The 12,040-nt window shown below is 38.5% G+C and overlaps 1 protein-coding gene across 3 annotated transcripts; it reads right to left on the reverse strand.

Moving 5' to 3' along the window:
- Nucleotides 1–1,210: 1,210 nt before the first annotated feature.
- Nucleotides 1,211–11,529, reverse strand: LOC139119422 (extracellular serine proteinase-like). 3 transcript variants are annotated; one of them, XM_070683352.1, is made up of 12 exons: nucleotides 11,433–11,529; nucleotides 9,730–10,046; nucleotides 8,953–9,102; nucleotides 8,336–8,468; nucleotides 7,843–7,955; nucleotides 7,362–7,503; nucleotides 6,195–6,379; nucleotides 4,350–4,521; nucleotides 3,594–3,785; nucleotides 3,289–3,414; nucleotides 3,011–3,153; nucleotides 1,211–1,589 (listed from the first exon to the last, which is right to left on the reverse strand). In XM_070683352.1, the coding sequence occupies exons 2-11, from the start codon at nucleotides 10,009–10,011 to the stop codon at nucleotides 3,017–3,019; spliced, it is 1,632 nt and encodes a 543-aa protein (XP_070539453.1). In that variant the 5' UTR covers nucleotides 10,012–10,046; nucleotides 11,433–11,529; the 3' UTR covers nucleotides 1,211–1,589; nucleotides 3,011–3,016. The 3 variants fall into 3 exon arrangements, with proteins under 3 accessions (XP_070539453.1, XP_070539368.1, XP_070539513.1); XM_070683267.1 differs by having other exon boundaries at nucleotides 1,211–1,617; XM_070683412.1 differs by having other exon boundaries at nucleotides 1,211–1,617; nucleotides 9,730–10,043; nucleotides 11,433–11,502.
- Nucleotides 11,530–12,040: the final 511 nt, after the last annotated feature.

A 12,040-nucleotide genomic window follows, 5' to 3' on the forward strand; every position in this document is an offset into this window, starting at 1 on the left:
TAGTGTCAATGACATTCAACTTTTCAATTACTGGAAAAGAATTTTTACAACCCAGAAGGTTTTCATGTTGCTGTAAAATTTACTTTTTAGATGGAATCTATGCACTTGTTCAAAAATTACTTTAAAGACAGTAGAAACCGCTTTACTGAGTATTTTTGTGCTGCAAGTGCTTCGTGCTACAATAAAGCGAGCTCCGGGTGGGTTCTCATGGATCTTGGGCATCCAGTATATCAGTGGAAGTTTTTTCTTTCTCTGATACTTTCGGTTCACATCTGTCACACACTGTCACATGCTCATTCCGTGTTGCGATTCGCCAGAATACGTCACATGACGGGAAAATAGATACGTCTAGTCCCCACAAAAGTGACGTCAGAGGGTATTTTTTGAAAAACTATTTTGGAAAAGTGCCCGGTCACGCGACAGTAGTGTCGTCTGCAGCTTTGAAATAATTGCGGGTGGTGAGCGCCCAGGATGAACGACGAGCTTATCGACGAAAAAGATTCAAGTTCAACCAAGAATGTTGCTAAGTATGCTTAATATTTTTTGGAAGAAAATTGTACTACTGTTACCGCTGTGGGGAAATCGACATGTAAACTTTTTACAATGGATTGTTTCGGTGCATAACATCAAAACACATTAAACACCATGACATAATACTATATGAGCGTGTGGCGTGTTATAAAACACCCAATACTTGGTCTTTATTCAGGTTATAGCACTCGTTTATTACCCCTCGTGACCATGTGTTACCAGAAACATCGCTATACCTCAGCCTACAGCCTCAGGGAATAGCGATGTGTTTCTCGTAAACACGGCCCCTCGGGGTAATACACGGCCGCTGTAGCCTCTATAACCAGGTGATAGGCGCTTATATATTTATTTATATCTGTGTGTGTGCGAGTGTCTTTCTGTATTAGGGACCTTTATTTGTGTATGTGTCTGTAGTTGGGGCCTTTGTTTAACGCTACATCTTAATATGGCCAAGATTTCAATGAAAGCCTTCTTTGTCTATTCATGGGTATTCTGGGTAGTGTCAGCAAATCAGCGGTATTTATAAACGATATCGCCCTCTCACGTACACATGCACATTTTACAAAACAAAAACAATAAAGTTTAAAGGACGATTAAGCTATCGTCCCTTGGATGACGTCACGCCAGCTTGGTTACGTATGTGTGCGTGCAGTAATAATAAGTCAGAAAGTCTTTGGAATGCGTTGAATGTATCAGCATATCTACATAATCTTTATTCCCTTAACTAGAAATTAAACAGAAAACACAAATACAGCTTATCTTAGTTTTCTTTCGGTTTGAACGATTAATATTTAATCTTTGCACTGTTTTGTGTGCGTTAATTTGTCGTGCGATGACCATATTTTTGTAAACCCTAAACTACTTAACATAAATTATTTCCCTCGAGAATATGAAAGTAAAGTTTGGAAAATGTCCTCTTGAAGAAATAGCCTCTCTCTTCTTTTTCTGTTGATTTTAATTTAAGGACGGACTGGACTCCACAATCGTCAAAATCTGTCCAATAGTGGCAATAGCTGTAGTCCGCACCCGGTCCACCATCATCGTATTCCCAATCGCTCCTGTAAGGACAGATATTTTCACACCCTCCTATGTAGGTAAAGGTACAGTAGCAATGATCGCAAGCAGAAAGATGTAAACAAAGTACGTTTCTTTAAACGATGAAATTTGAAATTTGAACTATAATACCGGTCTTGATACTGCCAAAAGACGTGTTTTGGTTAGTCCATAATGTATCGCTGTTATCATTTTGAAACAAAACATATATTTTTATTGTTTTCAAATTGCATCATATTGCCGAGTAATATAATTCTTTATGCTAAAACTGTGCCTTGTTTTTTTCTATCAGCGCCTTGTTTTTTTCTATCGGCGACGAATGCATTCGCCAGGGTAGCATTAGCCATGAGTGCCACAAGTTACTCACCCTGGCGTGAAAAGTATCATGGGACCGGCATTAGACGAGACTATTGCATCGCTTCATTAAGAGTATAATCAGTTGGTGCTTCAATTCTCCCTAAAATGCTTTTCCTCAGATGCGATTTGCAGTATTGAATTTCTACGTTTCTATTGTCTATTATATCATAGCTTTGTCAATACCAGTGAATTTTGTGACGTCATACCCTAAGATTATTACTGATAATGTGTCCGAGTATCAAGCATTTTCTGCTCAAATACACTGGAATCGTCCAAACTGTAAAATAATAGCAATAATGTACCCCCTCGCGGCCCATAATGGTCTCAAGCAAACTTTGCACTTCATAATGTACTCGATTTCGCCTCATACATTATGTAGAGCAAAGTTTGCTTTCGTCCATTATGGGCCGGGAGGGGGTACATTATTAATATACCCCATTATTAACCTCACTCATTCAGCGTGCACTGCCATTGGTTAAACACGACTCACGTGACATGTAAAAGAACGTAATGATGCCCTCTGCGAATGTGATGATGCCCTCTGCGAACTTGATGATGCCCTCTGCATTTGATATTACATGGATGACGTCATTTTACTTACTGCGCATCCTTTCTGCGCAAAACACATTGTCGTTCGCTTGTTGTACTTTGCAGTTGGCAACTTATTGCTGCGAAACGTCATGCAGAGCTGTCACCGGCACATTTAGACGTTATTTTGATGCAAGTAAACAGCAAACGAACGAAAATGGCAACAAGGAATGCAATTTCTGTGTTCAGCGACTATGCAAGCAACAAATTTGGATACGCCACCGAGGAGATCGGCAAACTTTAGCGGCAACCCTAGACTCGGCACTGACAACATTTTACGCTGAGGTCCGGACTCAGAAGGCGAACTGTACTGGAAGAAGTCTTTGTGTTTTTGTTTCTTTGCATGTTTGCTTGTTCGGTGTAATAAAAATAATAACACATGAGAGCTTGGGCAATATAACGATTTATTGCCTGCCCAAGGGATGGTGGTCATGATCGAAATACTGATGATGCCCTGTATGTATTATTTAGGTGAGCATACCTGTTATTAGGTCACTTGTAAACGAGGTCCACAGTCGGCGCAATCAGTACCGTAACCACAAACACTATAGTGTGAACCAGGCCCTCCATCGTCACATTCCCCGTCTTCGAAGTAAGGACAAGTATTTTCACACAGGGTTGTAGCTGGAGAAACATGACAACGTTGAAATACGAATTAAGAGAACGAAGTGATATCCCAATTCTATAAAGCACTCAATAATGCCATATATTCGACCATACATTCGTTTCAAACAAAAGTGACGGGCGTAAGAAACTTACGGTTATCATGTCGAGGTCCGCAGTCGTCGCAGTCAGTACCTAAATCACATACGTCATATAGAGCTCCTTCACCGCCATCATCGCATTCGCCGTCTCCATGATGAGTACAGGTATTCTCGCACAAACCTAGAGAGAGAGAGAGAGAGAGAGAGAGAGAGAGAGAGAGAGAGACTGAATCAGTACTGTTGTCTTGTCTTCGTGTTTGCATATCAGCATTTATCAGGGCGACAAGAATACTTTAATTTTTGTTGTAGAATAACACTTTAATGAGATAAATGTAGTCGATATTTGCCATACTGACTTACCATTTGTTGGTGGTTGTGGAGCGTCAGTTGAAGGTAGTGGGTTAGCATCACCTGGAATGTGCAGTAGTTTGTTTGGTGTGGAATTATCAGGAATCTGGCTGATTTTTCCTGACTCAGCAGCAGTCGTCAGAATGGATACCATCTGGCCTTGCGACAAAGAAGGATTTTGTTGAAGCAGTAATGCTGCAACACCTTAAATTAAGAAAAGAAAAACATGCCACCCGTTGGTTTCATATATTGGACGCCCTCAAGTGTCCTCGACCAGTGGCGGTCTTGTACTGTTTTCTGTGATCAGTCTGTTTCTCCTTAGACCTGTCTCAGATATGTATGTGACATGATTTATTTTCAACCGATCCGGCCTAAAATGACAATTTCGACAGATCAGAAATCCCCATTCTTTATTGCACACATCCAAAATGACATACATACATACATACATACATACATACAAATGATTGGTGTCTCGGAACAAGGACTATTGTGTCTGTGATAAAAATATTATACTCTGTTAAGGAATTTTCGTTGTAGATTAATAACAGGATGGAAAACAATATTAAAGGGACAAAGTCGGCCATTTTTCATAAATTTTGTTTGATGCAAGATACTTCTTACATTGTTTGACATGTCGAAAGATACTGAATGAATGGGTGACCATGCATATATTTGACCCCGGTTTTAGACAAGATCAATGAAACCATCGCGAAAATGAATTATTGGTCAGAAATTGGGACTTCTATCTGGCAGGCGTGTACTTACCAGCAACATGGGGCGTTGCCATAGATGTTCCACTCAATGACACGTAGCTAGAGTCCCCGCTAATATAAGCACTATTGACGCTAGAACCAGGTGCTAGGATATTGACACATCTGCCGTAATTTGAATAGCTGGCTAAGGAATCAGAGGATGTTGTTGCTCCAACTGTAATTGCCTTGTAAACGTGACAGAAAATGACGTTTTTGAAAATCTCAGACCAGATGAAGCTTGAGGGAAATATTTGATGCATGAGTAAGGAAGCCGTCACAATTTACGGCCGGGGGATTTGAGGAATCTGCTTGGGGGTCACTCGAAAATTGAAAGCTGCAAGGTCACTCAAAAATGGAAGCTACAAGGGGAGGTTGCCTAAATGTTGAGAGAAAGAAGGGAGTTACTCAATTTTTGGTGTAAAATAAATTAAAGCACCTCTCAGATTGCACCAGACTGTACCATTGCACACATCAATTTATCAAAATTTTCCACACAAGATAGGGACACCCCCTCTGATACTTTTCCCCTCAGCCTCTCTCGTGTTCTCCCCCTGTACTTTCAAATTCTGCCCAGTCAGATATCCCAGTGAAAACCCTGTCATGACACCAATCAAAATTAAACAACACTATATTGTTGGATACTGGTTGTAATGTGAGCTTTTATATCTATATTTTTTGTAACTTTGAATTTCCATTTTGTTGATTTCAACTTTTTCAATGGTGGTCAGGCAACTAATGATAATCTAGCAGGGTACACCAGGATTTGAAAGGTCGTACCTATACTGCTGTATTTTTGTATATTTTACAAATACATTTATTGGTATTGATCTTTTCTAAGTGTGGGGGTGGGCAGTCAAAACTTCTGTGTTAGAGAGGGGGTTACTCAAATTCATCATGGTTGGCAAGGGGTATTCGAAATTTCAGCTTTTCCGATGAAATTCCTCGGACTCCCAGGCAGTAAATAACGACGGCTCTCTAATATTCGTGCAAGCTACATGGTATAACCCGAAGGACAAAGTCGTTAAGGTGGCGATTATTTTGACAGTTAAGTTTTGCTTAAGAATTCAAACATGAATTCGAATACCTCTCTCCACTTCAAACCTTTTAAGTGTGTATAAAGTGCATATTAAGTGGGCAAGAGTTCCTTTCGGCCCGTTATACCTGAAAATCACTTTAATCGCTGACTCTCCTTGAAGGAAGCACATCAAATACAACTTTTAAGGGGTTTAGAATTAGGGTTTTGGTTAGTTTTAGGGGTGGCATATTTAAAAGTGTTGTATATTCCGCCTGATAAAAAAGATTTGTGATGGGAGGCATAAGGAACTCTTTCCTTACAGTCTATCATGATGTGTATACAGTGTGTATATACTCAATGTCTGTGTTTGAATTCCTCCAATTCAAACCTCATTCACCTCAATGTGTGCGCTTTAATACCTACTCTTCAAACTCGAAAGTGTGTATTTGAAATACTCAATGCATGTATTTGAATACCTAGACTTCAAAATCGAAAGTGTGTATTTGAAATACTCAATACATGTTTTGAATACCTACACTTCAAATCGAAAGTGTGTATTTGAAATACTCAATGCATGTATTTGAATACCTACACTTCAAAATCGAAAGTGTGTATTTGAAATACTCAATACATGTTTTGAATACCTACACTTCAAACTCAAAAGTGTGTATTTGAAATACTCAATGCATGTATTTGAATACCTAGACTTCAAAATCGAAAGTGTGTATTTGAAATACTAGTACACAATGCGTATATTTGAATCTCTTCAGTACATTTGAATTCCTCTACAACACAGTTCAGTGTCTGTATATTTGAATAACCCAATGTGTGTATTTTAAATACCTCAGGAGCTGACGCAGGTGACATAGAGCAAGCATCTATTGCGTCATTTCCGGCGGCAACGACGAGAATGTACCCGGCGTTGGTCAGCCTTCCGGCAGCTTGGTTCAGGGACGTGGAAAAACCGCCACCAAGCGACATGGAAACCACCGCTGGTTTAATTCCTGAGGCAGCTACCGCATCCATGGCTAGGGATGAAAAAAAAATAAAAACAACACGTATCATCCTATGCCAACTGCACTATCAGAAAGACTTCAAATTTCTCAAAACTTTGGAAAGTATTTCGCACCGAGAAATTCGCAAAAGAGTAAATATTACGTCGAAATACATTTCTGAAACTATGCTTTCAAGATTTTTTTCTGTGGAAGGTACAACATGTTTCAATGTCAATGGAAAACGAAGGCTGGCGACATCTTGATCAGTACTCATCATAGTAATAAATTAAAACAAACCCGATTCTTTGGTAGGTAAAACTTGTCCTTGAAGTCCCCTCTTGAATGTTAAGAGCATCCTGGCCACATAAACTCACGTAACACCTTGACTATCATAGAGGACGCAAACAATGTGCATAGCAACCTGATTGTTTTTGCATCGAAACAAGTATGCTGTGTATACTAGCCAATGCTTGCATTGAAGTTCATAAACACGGTGAGGAGACCTTCAGGCTTGTCGGTTTGTAAAGGGACAGTTTCGCTGTGTTTTGGTCATAACGTTTGTCACCTTACATCAAGAATGTGTCAATTTTATCATAAGCAATCTTGAAAGACATTGGAATTAACGTCAACGTAAAAGGTCACAAAGAACTGGCAAAGGTAAAGACTATATATATGTCACAATATCCAGGTACAATATGCTACTGAACAGTTATTATATGTACTAATGAACAGTGCATGCATTTACCGATATATGCTGATGAACAGTATGAGGCATATATATGCTGATGAACAGTGCATGCATTTACCGATATATGCTGATGAACAGTATGAGGCATATATATGCTGATGAACAGTATGAGGCATATATATGCTGATGAACAGTGCATGCATATACCGGTATATTCTGATGAACAGTACAAACGTATATATGTTTATTGACAATACATGAACTTAAGATGGTAATTTATTTAGGATCATGATATATAAAACATCTGATATCGTCGGATTACCTCACCTCCCACAATGCCACTCGTTGCTCCATTACCAGAACAACTTAAAACACGGCCAGCGTACAGGGTAACTCCAGGCGCTACACCAACGGTATTTCCTCCAATGGTACCTGCACAATGCGTACCATGTCCTTGACAATCATTACCCTGAAAATTTTTAAAAATTATAATGCAGCATGGAATTGCCACGATGGTCACATACGTGACGTCATAACCTCTGCACTCCACATTCGCGTTGACCTTCGAACACAGCATTTCTTATTATTGTCAAGTTTGCATGTTGCCCTAAAATAAATGTTTGAATGGTTGGTGGAACATTTCAGCTTGTCACTGAGAATCACTAAAAGTCTTAAGGTTGCAAATGTAGATTTCCCTGGTGAATCTCAGTGATCTCTGTCGATCCACTGAACGCAGTATTGGTAATTTGGTGTCCTCAATACTACTCTATATTATTTAAATGTATTTATGAAATCCGTCACCACCTACATTGTAACCATCATTGAAGGCATCGTAGAAAAACTTGGCTCTCTGTCCAAACTCCACGTGAGTGTAACGAATGCCAGTGTCAAGTACAAACACGCTGACCCCACTACCGTCTCCTGCACAAGAAATAGCATTACCCAGGTGAATATTGTATGCATCAATTACAAAATGCACAAGTTTCAATGATTAAGATAATAAAAACTCATTACATAATGTTCTTTATTTAATTTCTTTCTTAAGAAAGTAATATGTTTGCGAACATGAGTATTGCCAGATATTGAACACTGTACTATGTCTACGTGCTGCTTTGATGGACAAGTTCAAAGGCACGAAAGCATTATTCATATATTTACTGAATAAAATAAAATCAATGTACACCTTTACATTCTCTAATGTAGTTGTCACTTCTTGTTCACCGAGGAACTTAATAAAACAATGCGATAGGTAATGGGCAAAGCATGTGGAGGCAACGTAGAGTTTATCTCAGAATACTTACCCAGCGGAGAGGACGAATACACGTTGTCCAAAGGAAGATCTGCTTGGTCTATTCTGTCCAAACCCCAAGGTAATGCTGTAGCATGGACCACCTCGTCTTCTTCAACGTATACCACCTCATCCATCCAGCGAAGCTAGACAAACAAATTGTTAAAAAAAATACACCATGTCACAAACTTTCCAACATGAAGCCTGAAAAGACGGCAATGCAGAAAAAAGCCACTAGTCTTCAGCCACAAATAAAACTTTTCTGGCCATTGCATATATGTACAAAAGTTTACATACTTAGTAAATGTAAACATGCAAAGATATTTCGTTCCAGAGATGAAATCCATCCATCCATCTATCCATCCATACGTACGTAATATACATAGATCTATACATAGATGCATACATAGATACATATATACATAGATAGATAGATAGATAGATAGATAGATACATACATACATACATACATACATACATACATACATACATACATACATACATACATACATACATACATACATACATACATACATACATACATACATACATACATACATACATACATACATACATACATACATACATACATACATACATACATTCAAGAAACAATAGACATTTACTTACAATATCAAGTGCTTCTTTGGGAACCTTTGCAACAAAGCCTTTCAGCAAAGCCGTGATGTTGAGTTGGAATTCAATGTGAAGGCCTTTGTCTTCACACAAGGCCTGGAGTTTCTCCTCGAATTCTGCAAGTTCTTCAACTGTAAGGTCGTCCTTGTTTGAAAGAGAGCAAAATTAAAATGTTCAGTTTTTGGTTTATTGAAAATTAGTTGACTTACGTTGAAATGAGGACTTCAATTCAATCATTGGAAAGTCTTTGCGATCGCTAAATTGTGAACAAGAGATTCCAGTGACAGTGTACAATAATAGGCTGTTCTGATGGTATATCCTATTCCCCAGACAACAGCTTCTTGATGGTAAACAAAACCCTCTACATCATAAGCCTTGACTCAACAACCATAGTCACGCATGAATACAGAAATTGACATGTAGTGAAAAGATAACTCAGCAACAGCCATAATCTGCACAGAAAACCTAGCAATGGTTATGTCATCAACCATTTTACCACAGTATTAATAATCATTTTGACTCAACTTCTTTTCTTAACATATGAACATGTTATTGTTCTGTCAAGGATATCTATGAAAAGGGAAATAGACTTATTGGATCACTGTACGTTATTTCTGTCGAATGTCAGCGAGGGACAGAATAAAAATGAGGCGAGTCATTGAAAGGAAGGAAGCAAAAGCCGAGTACAGAGTGACCCCAGACCAATGCACTAACTACCACCCCGGCCGTTAGAAACTGACAAGGTCCGTAGTAATAAATAAATCAACATACCCTAAGTTTTACGATGTACTCATCATCAATTTTCTCATCACCTGCATGGAGTATCGGGGCTTGAGTACTACGCTTTACGAAGCTAGGACGCAATGCGCGGGCTTTTCGGTCCAGCTCGCTTTTCTCTCTCACCGCGATCTTGACCTTGGAATCGAGTTTTTCCTTCGTCTTTATCCTTTCTTGTGGCGACGTTTTGGTCTTGACCTTCGGAAAAGCCGAGCTATAAGTCAGCAGAATTGCCAACGCACAGGCCATGATAGTCAAGAATTGCCACTTACCCATAGCGGAGGTTGCTTAATTTTTCACTGCAGTAACTGCTGTAATAATAAAACATAAAAAATATTTTGTATATTGGCTTGTTATTGATGTTGACTTCTCAAGACATGTCAACAATTCGACGCACAGGCCACGATCGTCAATATTTGCATATTACTCATTGAAGCGGTTTTGAAGTTATGTCATTGCTGTATTGATAAAATATTAGCAAGAGTTTAAACATTACTATTTTGTTTTTATTTGTAAAGAAATGAAGTTTCCGCACTTACAACCGTATATTCAAAATTCTCAAAAACGAACAATTTGAAAATGGATTACACTAAAAAACGAGGAAAATAAGAAAGACAAATCGAGGAATTCGGAAGAAACGTGAAAGTAAAACATATATGATAAATATATGTAATTCAAAATTGGAAGGGGTAATATTTAAACGAAAAGACAAATGCCATTACCATTGTTCTGAAATCATTTATCAAATAGATATTCTTAGATGAATGCAAGCACCCTATCCTACAATAGAACGTTCAATGTCCACTCGATGGGACTTGATTTCAAAGTTTGTATAAATACACAATGTGTCGACGTCTCTAGTATGCGCCTCGAAAGTAAAAGACAAGTTTTGCTCAAACTTCCTCAATGAAACTTTCACCCATTCTCTTACCAAACCAAGAACAAAAATCAGGGGATAACGAGGAAAGTTTTGTACTGGAGAGACAAATTACCTAGCATTTACCCATATTTGAAATTCAGAATGCACTCCCGTGTTATGGGAAAATAGAATTTTCGAAAAACTATGACAGTAAAATTTTGTCCCCAAGGCGCAATATACCTTAAAAATCTACTTGCTATGGCATGGCAAAGAAGGTGTACGGACCTTGTGCGAGAGAAACGTTGGTACATCGTTCACTGTGAAGGAAAGTGATCGTCATGAAATAACAATTATTCTTTTATCATTCGATTTTATGAACATGGGAGTCAGACATAATTTATGTTATATCGACGGAAGATGATCGTGGGAATCAGAAAAATCAGTGCCGTTTTCTAAAAAAGTCTTCAGATTCAGCAATATCCATGAAAAACGACATCATCAGTGTCTGTACGTCAAATTGAAAGCAACGGAGAAATGTTATTTTATGTGTCGTCGTGCGAGGACCAATATAACAAAGCAATCCGTTCCCTTAGAAATATTCACTTTGCTCGCAAACTCTTGAATTTTAAGAATTTTTTGTCAATTAGGAATTCTCGTGTCACTCTGTCCATAGATTTTTGTACTGGCGTGAACCATTTTGTGAAATTGAGAAAATTGATATCAAAAGTATATATGAAATTACTGTTACAGTATATCTCTCTTCAGTCATTGTTAATGAGCCACTTTTGGCAATGGTGGAGCCATCAGGATCAACTGAACAGACAAAAAGCTTTCTCACCTCAGATATCCACGATTGAAGCACTCACACACTGCAATGGGAGATAATGGTTGAAGTTACCCGATGGTCCAGTCGATATACAGACGGTTGGAAGCTGTGGCTCTTTATATACAAATCCAACAGTAAGGCAAATTCATCATCGCTTTCAATTATCACAACAAGGTATCAAATCAAAGGGGGGTAAATGGTTAATTAAAAAATAGCACTGTGTTTTTGCTAATCGAAGTTACTTTTTTCGGTTTTGTCTCCGGTAAAGTTTATTTACACGTGTGGCTCTGTACTGCCCATGCGCATTGATCCTACATGTATCTTAAAACTTTGTACAAAGATTCTGTTTCCATCCGCATATCTATTGTATGCCACCCAACACGTTGTCCTCATTCAAGTTATATCATAATCTCTATTGATGAAGGTGATAGCGCCCCCTACCTAAATATTATCATGAGAACAAAGAGTACTCCATATCAATTTCCAATCAGCCACTCTTTTGAGAAGTTAAGAAGAACCATCGTTCTAGAATAGAGTGTACAATAAAAGGAACATAAACTGTAACTTGTGGCAAGTTTTCAATGTCTTGCTTCTGTATATCAACTACTGTGTCTGACCCT

Source organism: Ptychodera flava, chromosome 1, assembly GCF_041260155.1.
Source record: "Ptychodera flava strain L36383 chromosome 1, AS_Pfla_20210202, whole genome shotgun sequence".
NCBI lineage: Eukaryota > Metazoa > Hemichordata > Enteropneusta > Ptychoderidae > Ptychodera > Ptychodera flava.

Coding starts and splice junctions, on each gene's coding strand:
- LOC139119422 (XM_070683352.1), bottom strand. CDS start 10,011: ATGGGTAAGTGGCAATTCTTGACTATCATGGCCTGTGCGTTGGCAATT. Junction 8,469..8,952: donor CCAAAGAAGCACTTGATATT/GTAAGTAAATGT, acceptor TTGTTTGTCTAG/CTTCGCTGGATGGATGAGGT. Junction 7,504..7,842: donor CCTTCAATGATGGTTACAAT/GTAGGTGGTGAC, acceptor AAAAATTTTCAG/GGTAATGATTGTCAAGGACA.